Below are 15,192 nucleotides of genomic sequence, written 5' to 3'. Positions count from 1 at the left end.
ATATTATATCATTAATATTTCTCATACTGTGTTTTTCTTTCATTTAATTTTATTTAATCTTAATCAATTTAATCTTATTGGATTTTTTGTTGTATCTCACAACGAAAAGGAAAAAGATGTTCTTTCTTTCCAAAAATCAAAAAATAATAACAGAGAAGCAAGGATAAACTGGTCAAACGTAATATCGCGGAGAAGCGTCAAGGTTTCAATTTCACGACAGTCCGTAATTAACGCAATCAGCCAATTTCACGTGCACTTTATTCGCGTAATTAACGAGTCGATCGTTAAATCTTTTTTCTGCCGCTGCGTCGCCTAACTAAATACGCCCGCGTCTCTCGACGCCTCTGTATCTTTTTCCTTCGCTTCTTTTCCCACCCTCTACCTCCCTTTTTCCCGGTATTCTTTCCTTTCCTGTCTGCTACTGGACAGAAGTCCGTTGTTTCAGCTAGCCGGTATTTATCTCGTGCAGATTAAAGGGAAAATAAACGGCGGGTACAATAAATAAACTTCGAGCGTTTCTACATTCTCATCCGTATACAGGGTGTCTTTGTTGGTCGCGTTGGTTGATAGCTCGTACCGACAGAGGGATGTTTCTTCTCGTGTAAAAACATATTGGAAATGTGAACTAAAATAAAATTCTTCCATGTGACGTTCTGCTGTAGAATAATGTTTCCCAACCTTTTCGAGACAGAATAGTTTAATATTTTCTCTCTATTTTTACCCTCTTTCGTAGCACTATATTATAGGTAAATATAAGATCGTTTTTATTATAACGAAACAATGTACGATTTTTCTTCTTTCTTAATATTTACACAAAAAAAGCATTTATGAATTGCGTAAAGAAAACCTTCTATTCGTCAAAAGTGAATTACGATCTACTCTAGTGAAAGTTCAAGAAATTACTGAAGACACGTTGGGACAAATGATCCAAATAAATAATATGGAATATTTAACACGCGTGAACATTCCCCATATTTTGTAATCCTCTGTGGTTTAAACTAGGTCGTTGGGAGTTTAAAAGAAATTTCACCCTTGACTTTTTTCGAAAAGTGTTTTCACTGGAAAATGTTCTAAATATTTTTCATTTAACCAATGATTGTATGATATAACACACGTTATACAGATTATAAATATAATATAGTAGATGTCGATAAGCATTCCATAATTTTTGAAATGTACTGAATGTTTTAGTTTTGCTACGAAGGATCAGGCACCTATCCCATCACAATGCACCTTGAGTCACTTTTATTTAATTATGAAATATGTACAAACAGTACATTATTTGAACTATTAATACAATGTTACACAGTAACGACATTGAAATAATTAAATGTAAAAAACCTTACTGATGTAATTTCGTATAGAGATAATTACTACCGAAAATAATTCTGGCAATCCGCTAGAAAACATTTCACGACCCTCTTGACGATCATCAGCCTCCCCAAAATGGGAGTCTGAGTTATAAAAAAAGAGAAACGTAATTCGAGAAGGACGAGTATACCAAATGCTTTATTTGGAATATGTAGCAATCTTCTAATAAATAAAATTTCGCTTTTGCTTTATTTTATATTTTCTATTCGTTTTTGCACGAGGAATCACATTCTTTCTGATTGTACTGCAATTATTGAGGTAGACTGTGTAACTGCTCTTTTTTACGTGGGATGTAGTCTTGATTGGAGATTGTTTATCATGAAACTGTTGCAATAAAATCAATGAAACCCGAGCTAGTTGTTTTCGTAAAAGAGAAACGGTGTAGTTAACAAGAAAACCATGCTAGTGGAAAATTATACGTATATCATCATCAGAAATCGTAGTATCAATATGAATGGATCATGGAGAAAGTATGAAAAACCATTGGGTGAGAAGAGTAACACAAAATCCTTAATCCGGTAAATAATCCGTGATCTACAATTAACATTACGAATATAAATTAATAGATAGTTCATGTATATAATTAATCATGGAAAAGTTGTTTTCCATCAACGTTACATTGAAAACTTACTTACGTAACGAGAATTATAACTCTGATGAATTAATTATTAATAATTCTCAGACTAATTAAATGCTAAAGTCATGTAAATTTACTACAATCAGAAAGCTACACAACCTTATGAATAATTATCGAACAACAGATCTGCTCAATTCAATGTTCGATTGAATTTCCCTTTGGGCAGTTATCCATCAAAATAAACGTATATTATGCTTTAAACAATATACATCACGCAAAATAGTACAATAATTAATAATAAACAATATATTTATCGTTCCTTATATATGTTGAGAAATTTATATTTAAGGAAGAACGAATTTGTTTTGACTGATAGGGAAGTTTTAATTGAATGAAATCGGAATTAAAATTAAAGTAGGTTACACATGACATTATATACATGTTAATGGGAAAAAATATTGGCAAGAAAATAATCTACGAGGAAAATAAATTACGCTAGAATAAATTACGGAAAATAAATTACGCTAAAAAAGCTACGCTATTTGTTAATAGAGTATTCTACCAGAGTAAGGTTACTAGAATACCCTATTTGTATAATAATGTAGATTAAATTTACCGTGCTTTTTCGACACGCACCCTTTCAACAGAGCTTTAATTGCATTTTCGTTTTTTTACGCACCTCAAACACCGAGTTTAGCAATTTAATACACGTCACGATCCCTGATCCAATGTTTTACGAGCAAATAAAATGTTTTATACCAAGCAGAAGCTTAGCTAACGGATAGAATTTGATTAAATAACGATATTGAAGAGACAAAAATATATATATATATATATATATATATATATATATATATATATATAATAAGAGGAGAAAAGTTATTACAATACAGTTTCCTTCTTTTTAATACGAAATAAAAAGATAATTGCTTTATATACGCGTGTTAGCCACGAAAGTACAACCAGATATTAAACCAACTTTAAATCATTCATGTTTATGTAACATTTTTTTATTTTGTTAGACCCATAGAGTAAACATATAAAATTTGTCTCTTAAACTCTCGGACACACTGTGTAACTGTATTAAAACAAAATCTCATAAAATTTAATTCGTCGAAATCTTCGATTATCCACGGTGTTCCATCACGCTCCTAAAACGCGAATATTTCATATAACATTATCCACACGTGTAATTTTAATTGGTGGTAATAATAATTATTCTAGCTAGGTTCTATGTCACAATATTTTCCGACATATCTCTCCGCTGCCATTTAATTCGATCAAATTGATAAAATCCTTGAACCGCCTGTATCCCTCGGTTCCTCGTCAAATTAAATATTTCACGCGCTCGCGCGTATACATCATGGCTGTGCGTGAAACCGCAAATACGGGCGAAAAGAAAGAAGACACACCGCTAATTTCCCGATAAACAATTTGCACGCTGATTCGTTCGTCGCGTTCGTCGGGATTCGTCTGTGTTTGCATCAGTGTTTCGCGTTCCATGACGAAATTTCGTATGGTACTGGAATCGTAGGTGAAAGGGCATTTACATCTTGGCTACGATTAATTATCGGTTGGCGCGAATTACGACCGTGTTTGTTTCATTTCGAATGAAACGCGGCCTATTCATGGAAAAATGTCTGGTGAAGAAATTCAAAGCACGATTTAAGTGACACGAGCAAGAGAAAATTGGACCGCGTGAATGGTGCTTAATTACGACATTTTAAGAACCTTGCTTGACACGCGACGTGTACCTCTGTTGAAAGACGTTACGCTTAAACGGCTAATTAATTTCGTTAATTATGTTTACATAGCGGTGTGATATCGTTCTGTTATCTTTTTAAGTAGATATCGTACATTTGTACTGCTTGCATATTGTACTAACAAAAATTGAGAAATTGATTAATCAGATAATATAAGAATTTACGTAAAGTTAGATGAACAAAAAAAAAAAAAAAAAATAACGATGAATATACAATTTTAAATTAAATATTGAAACCGGTCATTTGACCTGTTAAATCATACTTTCTATCTTTTTTAGAAGAATAATTTTAATAGTTCATATATTGCGAACTATTTTCTGATTTGATTTTTGGATTACATACGCTACATTGTCTAATAAACGTCTGAACTAATACTGTTTGTAGAAATACAAAATTTTGTATTTGAAATGAGAACATTTTCTGAAAGCGTTACCGTACCGTTGCGTTGTAAAATAATTTGCATCTTTTGTTTATGACTAAAGTACATACAAATATTATCTAACATCTAACAACTAAGAGTATTCAACATTTTCAATTCTTTGTTATTTTATTTAAACGTGTCAATTAAAACGAGAAATTATTTTCAGACGATTTACCTAATTTTTACTTGAAACAAAGTTACTTTTAAAAACGACGATAAATCAACCCAAGCATATATGTAACTTATCATTAGAAATGATTATTTATTTCGATAAGAATCTACTCAAAGCCAAGCTTGCCGCGTATTTTTCTCTACATATATTCGATTTTTACCTTATCCACGTCTCACCTATTTTGTTACACCTCACATTCGTTCTCAGACTCCTATCTCCAATTAACCGTTAAAATACGTTTCACCGGGTCTCAATTAATAATTAATATAGATGCACGCCTGATAATTGATATGTCTAACAATGAATAATTAATACATAAACATGGCTAATGATAATTAATATACAAGCACGAAAAAGCCTGGCTTCTCGAATCAGTTGTTCTGCTAATTAACCCTGCATGATGTTAAAGCAGCGCCTAATTAGCAATGCGTTTTACCTTTTCTGAATCGGTGTCCGAATATACACGACCCGGTCGATATTCCGGCGGCAAATACGCTCGAGCAGTTTCGGGCGGTGCAAGTTGCAGCAAAACTCTACCACGTGGTGTCAACTCCAATGTATGGGGAGTCACCACCGGTCCAGCTCTCGAACCACCCACCACGCCACCGTCTGTAACAGATTTTCATGGAAATTATAGCGTTACCACGAGAGAGTAGATATTCCGCCCAACTATGCGCAAGGCAGTATCTATTAAACAAGCAATTTTGTGGCAAATTAACGATAGCTTTTAAAAGTTATTATGTCCATTAAGTTCTGTTTAAATATAATTGTCATTAGGAATAAATGCACTAACAATGTATTTCAAAATTATTTATATTAAATATAACTTAAATTATAAACAATAAATATTATTATTATATATATATGTATTATAAATATTATTGTATTACACAATAACATTATTTATTAACTAAATATATTTATTTGCAAACATAAAATACAGCAGATCAAACAAAACAAATCCATTTGCATATCTACAAAAGCCGAGTAACTTCTCTGAATGTGATAAATGCCAAAGAGGTTATTTGTCATAACTGACACAATTTTTGCAGAATTATGACTCCGATTGTAAATGGGAACAGCGAAAGCAATTCGTTGGGGCAATTTGTCGAAATTGAGGAAGTTGTTGGGGAAAAATTAAGGAAATCTTAAGAAACTCTTTCGTTCAGTCGATTCCAGCAATTTTATCCTTCATTGCTACTGCTATAATCCTGTTCCTTTGATTTGCTGCCTCTATTTCCGTCATCTCGAATCCAATCTAACTCCGGTACGTCTAATTTCTGGCTGATTCAACCGGTAAAATTGCGAATTTGCATTTACAGTCGGGTTCGACCAATGATCGATACTGGCCGATTTGTTGCTTCGAAATTTTCTTGCGCTACTTTCCGACAATTTCTGTGTAATAGGATGTTAATTATTTTTATGAAATTTCTTGGAGATACAAATTGAATTTTTGTAAATTTCCACGATATGATGTAAAAAATAGACGGTGTATGATATTTTATTTTATGTTCGCGAATAATGTTTTGATTAAGTTCATATAAAATTATAATAAAGAGTTTATGTTGCCGAGAGTGTTGCCGTTTGATAACATGTCTATATTCCCTAATATAGCAGACACGTAATGCTTATTGCATGCTGTTTTGCAATATAAAATTTATACGACTGAATTATGAAGTATTGACGCAATACAGAGATAGTTCTTTTAAAAATTGTACCTTTTATCCTTCTTTATATTTGGAATATTTGTTATTACGCTAAAATATTTTATACATGCAGCGAATAACATAAACAACGCGTAGGTTTCTAAAATTATTATTTCTGCGCAAGTGCATGCACTCAAAGAGCTACCTCATATTTAAAAAATTCACACTTAGAGCTTTCTTATGTTTGGAAAAATCGTATATTTAGGCGATTAAAATATTTGCAATTTTGACAGGTAAAGTTTGCATAAAAAAGGTAAAGTTTTTTTATATTTCACATAGAAGTACTTTATGGATTTATATTTTATTTAAACTATTAATGAATGCAAAATTACATAAGTATAAGTATATTATACTTATATTTATGTTACAAAATCCACTGTATTTAGTAATGTATAATTATGATTAATAGCTTGTGATAATAAATAATTCAATTATCAGTTTTTCATATTTTCTAGGCTTTCCTATTAACAGTTGAAAAATGTAGAACCCTTTTTACGAATCGGTCGTGATATATTAAAGATACCTAAAATTTCCCGTTTCTTCCCGACGATCAATTAAATCTTAATGTACGTTCTGGACTTAATCGCTCTTTATTAACGCGTTCTCTATTGCGTGGACTGCCAATAATCGTAGAATTTATTATCACGTATTCATTTAAGAGTATCTATTCTTATAAAGTATATCCTATATCCTTCAATTCGATACTAAAATGAAAGCCAGAGCAACACCTCTGTTAATAAAAATCGACGTTTACTATATCTTGAAAAGTATTGTACGCTTTTAGTTAAAAAAAAAACGAACATTTTTTTATATTTTCGAAGAACATTGTACTTCTCTTTTTACAGCAGTACATATATTTTTTAGTTTTATTTTCTATTTACTTAAAAAAAAAAATGTTACAAAATAGCGGTCAATCACCGTATCCGAAAATTTTGAATCGAAACCTCTGCTGGAACACCGATAGCTGGCCACTTTGGCGGGAATTGGACCATTTAAAATAAAAAATTCCATTTCATTCCTGAATCGGAGTCTATCGCCTAAAATTTGACATAAAATTTTCTTTAATTTTAATGATCGCAGAAATAAATATTCTTCGTAAGAAGATCAATTTTCAACGTTTCGAAAAAATCAAAAAAAAAAAAAAAAGAAATTTCCCTGACGAAGGAAGATTTTAAAATTTTGTTTTTAATCAGATTCTGTGATATCTATTTAAAAAATCTTGCGCACTGAAGCTTCTTTTTCACCTCCCTTCAGTATTTTTTTACGTAAAATAAACATGAACATACTTGATGCATGCAAACATATATTTTATTTTTATTATTTAATTTGTACTTTACAATTTGTCCAGCTGGACATTCGGTAAATTTTTCTAGCTTTATTGCTAATTAACATGTGGATGGCTACCCCCAGCGGGATACCATCTTCGAGTATGCAAACGTATTTATTCTTTATATTATATTCATTCTTTAAGCCATTTATAACACTGTTATGAGACTTGACTATTGAAACAAATCATATAGAAATTGCAAGATATTTAAGTATATTTCACAGACACCACAAAAGTATAAAAGGAGTCAATTATCCATTACATTCAGTGGGCCACCTTTAACGCTTACATACAATTCACATTGTATATTAACTCTGTGTATGTCATGTGTAACATATGTTTACAGTAAATATCCCGCAACATTTACCACATTTACATTTCCAGATTAGTTTCAAATATCAATACCAATATCGTTCATGATAATTGCGTCTCGTTACAGTGCTAATGAAATTCCTATACGTTTTACAAAACAAATATATATACACGAAATTTTCTCCAAACGTTAAATATGCAGCTCGACGAATCGAATAGGAAAGGCCGCTGGTTGTTTAGCTCGTTTTCGCCAACTATTCGGACGAACGATCCGTGCAGAAGTGGCATCTGTCCTTTAACCATTGCTGTAAATCCAGTATAATTCGCCATTCAATCGTTAATTTCGCGGGTGTCATGGACATCAACAGACTAACGATCACTGAAGCGTCTTGACACAGCGAACGTTCTCGCCTAACTATGACCTAGTAATTTAAGCATTCATTTCTGCCTAGCCAGAAAATATTTTCCACCCCGAGAAATTCCGAGGAAATTGAAGCGCGCCTCACGGGTCAGAAATAACGACGAGAACCGGCTTTCTGTTTGCAACTTAAAACTTAAACTCCATCGAATCCGGGATGATCACTAAAGTTTCCAGCGACGGAGTTCCCGATCGGTTCAAGCTTTGCGATTTAATGTCGCCGCGACTAGGGTTAATTTTCGTTCGATTCTGATGGCCTTGAATTCTTTATTGGTTCCTTCGGCTTGAATAATTGCGAACAAAGTTTGATAGCGATAGATGGGATACTATTTGATAGATTGTTCCCTGGTGGAATGCGGTCAGTTTCTCCGCAGATTTCCAACGATCGAATCGGATCGATCATTCTCCATGGATTGGTGAAAACGAATGTTATATTTTAAATAATAAACAATTTTGATAGCATAAGATGGGACATTATTTGGTAAATTGTTCCCTGATGGAGTGTGACAAGTTTTTCTGCAGGCTTCAAATGATCTAATCGGATCGATCATTGTCCATGAATTCGTGAAAAGAAATATTACATTAGAAAAAAGTAATTTATACATTTAGATCATATAGAGATTATTTAAATGTAATTTATTATGTGCAAATATGGTAGATATATTTCTGAAAAATAATGGAGGTAATACATCACGGAAATTAAAAATCTCTGTTGACGCTTCACAGACTAAACATTTTATTGATAATCGTGTTTACTCAATGACTAGATATTCCTCTGCATCGAATATTTTTAAATTACTTAGCGATAACGAGTGTTTTAACTCTTTTTCACCTTCTATTGTAAGTATTTCTAAACGTTGAATGACTTTTATCGAATAAACGACGACGATAATTGTCACTTAACGGATTTTCATTTTCTATCTGAAACTCTCCTCTCACTTTTTGGGATAATTGTAACTTATACAATCACAATTTTCTGATGTAAAAATTGATAAATAAAAATCGATAGGTATATAGTTTCACAGAAAGATTCAGTAATAGTAATCAAAACTATTTAAAATATATTGCTTATTATGTAATGTTTTAGTCTGAGATCTGTTTGGACATTTAAATTTGAAATATTTTCGACACTTCAAATTTGTTCGTTAATCCGAGAGGAGAAGAAATCGACATTACGTTGCTCTCAATTAATCGGACACAACGTGTACATTCCTTGCTGTGCAATTTTTCAAGTGCCCTCTTGTCCGAGTAATTGAATTCAATAAATTATCAGAAAACACTGATCGTTGATGTGATTCTCGAAAGAATTAGAGCGATACGAGTTATCTTGCTTCCATCACTACTCAGACCATCTATCAACGTCCGGTTTTATAGCCATTGTTACGATGTTCCGTAGAGATACGTGTCAGACGTTTCTAATCGCCAATCTCTGTAAACGTGCCGACTAACCGCAAATTAAACCTTCCGGGAAAATAAAACGGCCGAATTACATGCTCTCACGGAACTCAAATATTGTTAATGTCGATTGTACGTAGTATATTTTTATCTGAGTATATATGAAGTGTATACTTTTTATCAAACAGCAATTTCAATATATATAATATTTTTAAATAGAATATTCATCGTCCTTGTTTATATCTTTCGTATAATGTTTGAGTATGGATGTTGATATATTTTTTGTCGAACAAATAATTTTATTAGATGCTTATTTTTAACACATTGTTTTCTTCATGTTTTTATATTAAATATCACTTGTACATATTTTGTTTCTCAAGAAATCATAGAAATTAGTTATCAAAAATTATATAAGTAATAGAATAATTTAATTACACACAATTTCACTTAATGATAAAAATTGAAGAATGATTAAAAGCTATCCATAATAATTGATTTCTTAAAAGTCAGTCTTTTCATAATGGCGTTTTTTGTCTTAAGTCCTTATGATAGGCTTTATAATTATTTAAAATTCACGTGTAATTTTCTTTACATTCAACCTGTAGTAGAAGGCGCTTTGTTATACAGAGCTTTTAGCGCGATTAAACTCGGTTTCGTACCATTCCATCACTTTATATGCTTCAATAATTTACTCAAATCTATTTTAGGTAAAAGCTCAATTTTTCTTTTTATCTATTTCTCCCTTTTAAGATAAAACGAAGAAGTAAGTTAAGCCTTAAAATGCTTTGAGATTCATAGCTCTCCCTCTTTCTTCCTATCTTTACACGTTTTCTGTTATCAATTCTTCTATATCTTAGATCTAAACAATATACGCAATAAAAATATCAAATAATAATAATAATAAATCTTGAAATAGTCTTAAAAATAGTCCTTGATTTTTTATGTCTCAGTATTACTTTCATTTTCACGTTAAGAGCCCCTTTTAAAGTTACTGAAAAAAATATTTATTACAAAACTGAGATCAAAAATCAGCCACATCGATAACAGTTATTTTCCAACAATGGAAAAATATGATTCGGATGAAAATATCTCCAAGACTTTATGATTACTCGAAAGCTTTAACAACCATACATCCTAGTTGATGCAACACGAATAAAATAAATAATAGAAACAAGGAATACTTATTCCATATCATATTAATACATATTCATTTTTCATCGTACAACTGCATAAAATCTAATAAACAAATTATGGTACATTCCGTATCACTTGAATCATTGAACTATTCTGTTTAATTAAAGACCCCTTTTCGTTTGATCTCGATACGACATTCCATTACCGAGATATCACAATAAGGAGAGTATCGTAATTCTTAACGTTTTACTCCGCTCTCTCACTCAAATCATCGTACCTCTCACAAGCACGCCTTCCCTGACCTGCCTTATGTTCACTATCTGCGAGCTGGTTACTGACAGACGCTGAGTCAGTGGTTTTTTTTTACTTCTACTACTACTACTACTACTACTATTACTACTACTATCCAACCGCGACGTACGCATTTCCAGGAAGAAAAGTGGGTCAAGGCGTTTCCTGGAATTTCGACCGCCATTCAATATGCTCTGCATATTAAATGTTACGTTTCGAAATCTTACATCTGCACAATCAATTGGGATATTATTATAGTCAAATAAAATCTGTATCCAATGGCGGGCGTTGATTTATCTTCCGAGTAGGTTCACTTTCGAAATTAATTAGTTACGATGGTGCGTGTTCGTTTGAAGTGGATTTAACTCCTTCGTGATAAATTGCGTTCCTGACGTGTCATACCTTTCGTAGACGTTCATTAGTAATGACAGTTTCTTAACTGTTTGGTGGAAAATGATATATCTGACACGTTACGTGACACGCGTGCCGAAACGTGCAACGAGGTATGAGAGATGTCATTTGATGGTAAATAACTTTTAATGAACTTCTAAAATAACTTAACTTTTGTTATTAGCGAAATGTAATTTAGTTTTGAGACGACGCAGGTAATTTGTTTCTTCTTTTTCTCTATTTTTCAGGCATTATAGGCAATTATTTTTTGACTATCGTTTACTGATGGATTAGAGATTTCGATAAAGCACGATTAGCATTTAATTTGGATCTTAAAGTAGGCTTGAAGGTTTCGGAATTGCAAGTTGTTTTTGTAATTTCATTGGATGTAAATTTATTGTAAATATACGATCAGCAAACACGAAGAAATGTTAAAATTGTATTAAAGGATCAAGATATAAATATATCGGCAAAAGAAAGTAATTGTAAGTCTTACGTGGAACTGCATAACTATGCAAATTGGAACTAATTACATTACAATGTGACGCAAGCAATATGTCAGAATACATTGCGCCAGATGTGAAATGGTTCAATATGAGCAGCTAGACATGTTCATGGATTGAAAATGATAGTTAAAAGTACCTCAAAATATTTTTTTACAGTATATGTTATTATTTATTATATTTGGAATATTTTCAAAAATATTTTCTACATATGTAATGATAAGAAATATAAAAAATACTATGCAAGCTACTTTATACAGGGATTTTACACAACGTTTAAGTATCAAATATATATGTATTTTGGTAAACGTATCGCTAAAAATACATGTTATTAAAAAATAAACAATTATAATTAACAAACTTGTCGCATAGAAGTTATACCGTTAATTGGTAAAATTATTTACTTAATTATAGCTCTCAGGTATCTAACGTTTAGAACAATTCTTTGAGAACTAACTTTCCCCTAATCGTAATTTTAAAACTATCAAAAATATTATGCAGCGTGGATGTGAGCTTTACGACGTCGTATTTCCATGAGAAATTTCGTAAGCAAATTTTTGATAGTAAAATATGATGGGTTTTCGACGACCGATAAAGCGTGTTCTCGTTTAAAATTCAGTCCTTTGAAATAAAAACCGCACAGGACTTTTACTAATCATTTTCACTACCTGAATAAACGTTCTAATATTTGTTTCTACATTTGTTTCTTGATGCAGTGATTACAAATATAGATAACAAATATTGATAAATTAGATATAGGATAACAAATCAGTAGATAAATTCCTCTATAGTTCAAGCTATAACAAAACAACAGCGAAATTGAAGTATAGATTTATTTCGATCTTACAATCTGATTGCCATCGTTCTGTAAAATTTTTCCTCTTATTTTGATGGTAACATTTTTTATTCAATTTCTAACTGACGTCAAACTTTTACAAATCGCTTATTTTAGATAAGTTCGCGAAGCCGTGTAAAAAATGATGGACTGGCAGGAAACAGATTATGTATACATGTAATTACCTCTTGTTTACGAAATTTTAGTGGTGGCAAAAGGAGTAGACTTTAAATAAGATGTAACGTGTTTAACAACAAATTACTTAAAGCGGTATATTTTCGATGTACTTTCATTTTACAGCACAGATTTTTCTCTGTGTTGGGTGTAAATAACACGTAAATAAAGAAAGAAAAGTTCCTATTAAATCCTTCGAATATGAAAGTAATAATTCAACGATACAATAAATATTATATACTATAGACTAATGCATAATAATATACATGTATTAAATAATTAATCGAACGAAAACGAGGGATTATAGCGATTGAACTGTATATTAATTACAGGGTAATTGTTAGGTAACAAATAATTAATATTTTTAACAAATCATTGTTATTAAGTATAATAAAACGATTCGCTATTCGAATTAAATTTGAACTCGCAAATGCACAGGAAACCAAACCGAATTGAATAACGTTGTAAACGCACAGCTGCAAATCAATTTCTCAAAGTTCACAGTGACACAGATATTTCTGTTCCGTGCATATTTATTACTTCGCGTCGTTCTCGCATACCCATACAGAAATCAGATGTTCTCGTTGCTTTTCTACTGGGAGGAGAGAAAGCTCTCGCAGCTTCTACATGCGCTGGCTTCGCGGTTACAAAAGAATACCGAAACGTACGACTTTTCAAACGAAGAAAGGCAAACACGAGTCGTCAGCTGCCTTTGAGAATCTGCGAGCTGTTCTGTGGCTCGTTAAATTCCGCCAGCGAGATTAAAACTTCAACACCCTTCTTCCATCGCCAAGACCCATGCATTGGAAAAGAATTAATTTAAAAGCAGAGTCTTTTTCGTGAAAGGCAACATTTTCCCATTGTTACAGGCGAGATCCCTTTTTTTTTTTTTTTTAATGCATCTTTTTATCTATCACGCGAAAGTGGAGCTAATTAATAGTATTCTGCCGTGTGTCAAGATTTAACGTCGTACGCTTTTATCTCTGCATGTAGGTAAATCTTATTATTTCTCGATAATGGATTTATTATAACAGATAATCAAACATTAAATGCGAAAATTGATATGAAAGTATATAGGATGTCCCGTAGCTAGTGGTGGAACTGGAGGTGATTCCACGCGAGGAAATAAGTCGGAAATATAAAGCGTTTCCGAGGAAATCGAATTGGAAAAGTGTGCATTTATTAAAGATTAAATATTAAATACAAAGGTAAGAAACTCGAAAGCAATATAGTTTTGAGCGATGATTAAATACAGATTGATAAAATAAGTCACTTGGAAGTATAGCAGCTAAGCAAATTTTTAAAAAACAGTTTAGTAAAATACGAGGAATTGCAGTATATGAAAACAGATGTTCTGCAGGAAATAAGAGCTTGAGCTACGTGAATGTTTAAAATACGTATGAGTACATTCTAGGAGGAAAAAAGGGGATAGAAGCTCCACAGCAAAAAAAATATCCTTCTGAAATACTACAAAAGAGAATGATAGAAAATACGTTAAAAAATTATTCGATAGAATTCTCGAAAGAAACATTGCTATTTAATGCAACAAAAGAAGGCCATGAAAGATATATTAATCACTTCAAATATTTTCATAACATAACTTATCACAAGAGGGTCATATAAATCTTTTCTCAACTTTTTAATTGATGGAGTTAGTATATATATTACTGTTTATAAAAATGCTTCTAAAATATATATGTAGATATATGAATTGATGGTAAATTAATGATCAGAGACAGGTCTATCTTTAGATCATTATCAATCAACACGCAATATGTACATTTTTGTGTAAACGATTTAGTACTTAACGAAATTTCATCGATCCCTATTTCCACTATCTGCTCATTTATTTTCATCCCAGACTTGAGCTTAATTCGCATTGATAAAGCATATGTAAATATTACCATAGCTACACAAGTGTATCAACGTCTTTTGTAGTCATCGTACAAAATCAAGAGGATAGCACGGACGACGACAGAAGCGATCAAAAAGCGACAGGATCAAGAATATTTTCGAGATTCATCGGAATATCGGTACTACGGCCATCTATTTCGCTGGCATATTCTCTTTGCGTGTCCACGTCTACGTGTGTAGATCGCGTGGCCACAGCGGAGAAAGATGAGGACGTATCTCGATGTGTTGTGTGTGCAGGCCTGGGCATTGATGGATAGTCTTCTAAAGCTCTTTCTCTCTGTCTCTCTTTCTCCCTATTTCTCTCTCTCCTCCTACCTATTCGCCCTATTAAACGCTATCTACTCCATTGACCATTCGAAATCAACCCCTCTCCGTACATTCCATTTTCACCCCTTTAGAACCGCCACCATTCCGGATTCGAGAGTTTCAGCGGACATGTCGTAGCTCACAGCTAATTTGCCATTCCAGTGGACGTCGGCGTGCACTTGC

General features: G+C 32.3%; 1 protein-coding gene across 6 annotated transcripts in view; it reads right to left on the bottom strand.

The window, feature by feature from the left end:
• Positions 1–15,192, bottom strand: part of LOC122567188 — a 143,789-nt gene that overhangs the window by 28,908 nt on the left and 99,689 nt on the right. For all 6 annotated transcript variants that reach the window (XM_043725497.1, XM_043725496.1, XM_043725501.1 and 3 more), the window contains one exon: positions 4,741–4,913. In XM_043725497.1, coding sequence (XP_043581432.1) covers positions 4,741–4,913 — 173 coding nt within the window. The remainder of the gene's footprint in view (positions 1–4,740; positions 4,914–15,192) is intronic.

Source organism: Bombus pyrosoma, linkage group LG4 (genome assembly GCF_014825855.1).
Source record: "Bombus pyrosoma isolate SC7728 linkage group LG4, ASM1482585v1, whole genome shotgun sequence".
NCBI lineage: Eukaryota > Metazoa > Arthropoda > Insecta > Hymenoptera > Apidae > Bombus > Bombus pyrosoma.
This window is presented reverse-complemented; position numbering and strand designations above follow the sequence as displayed.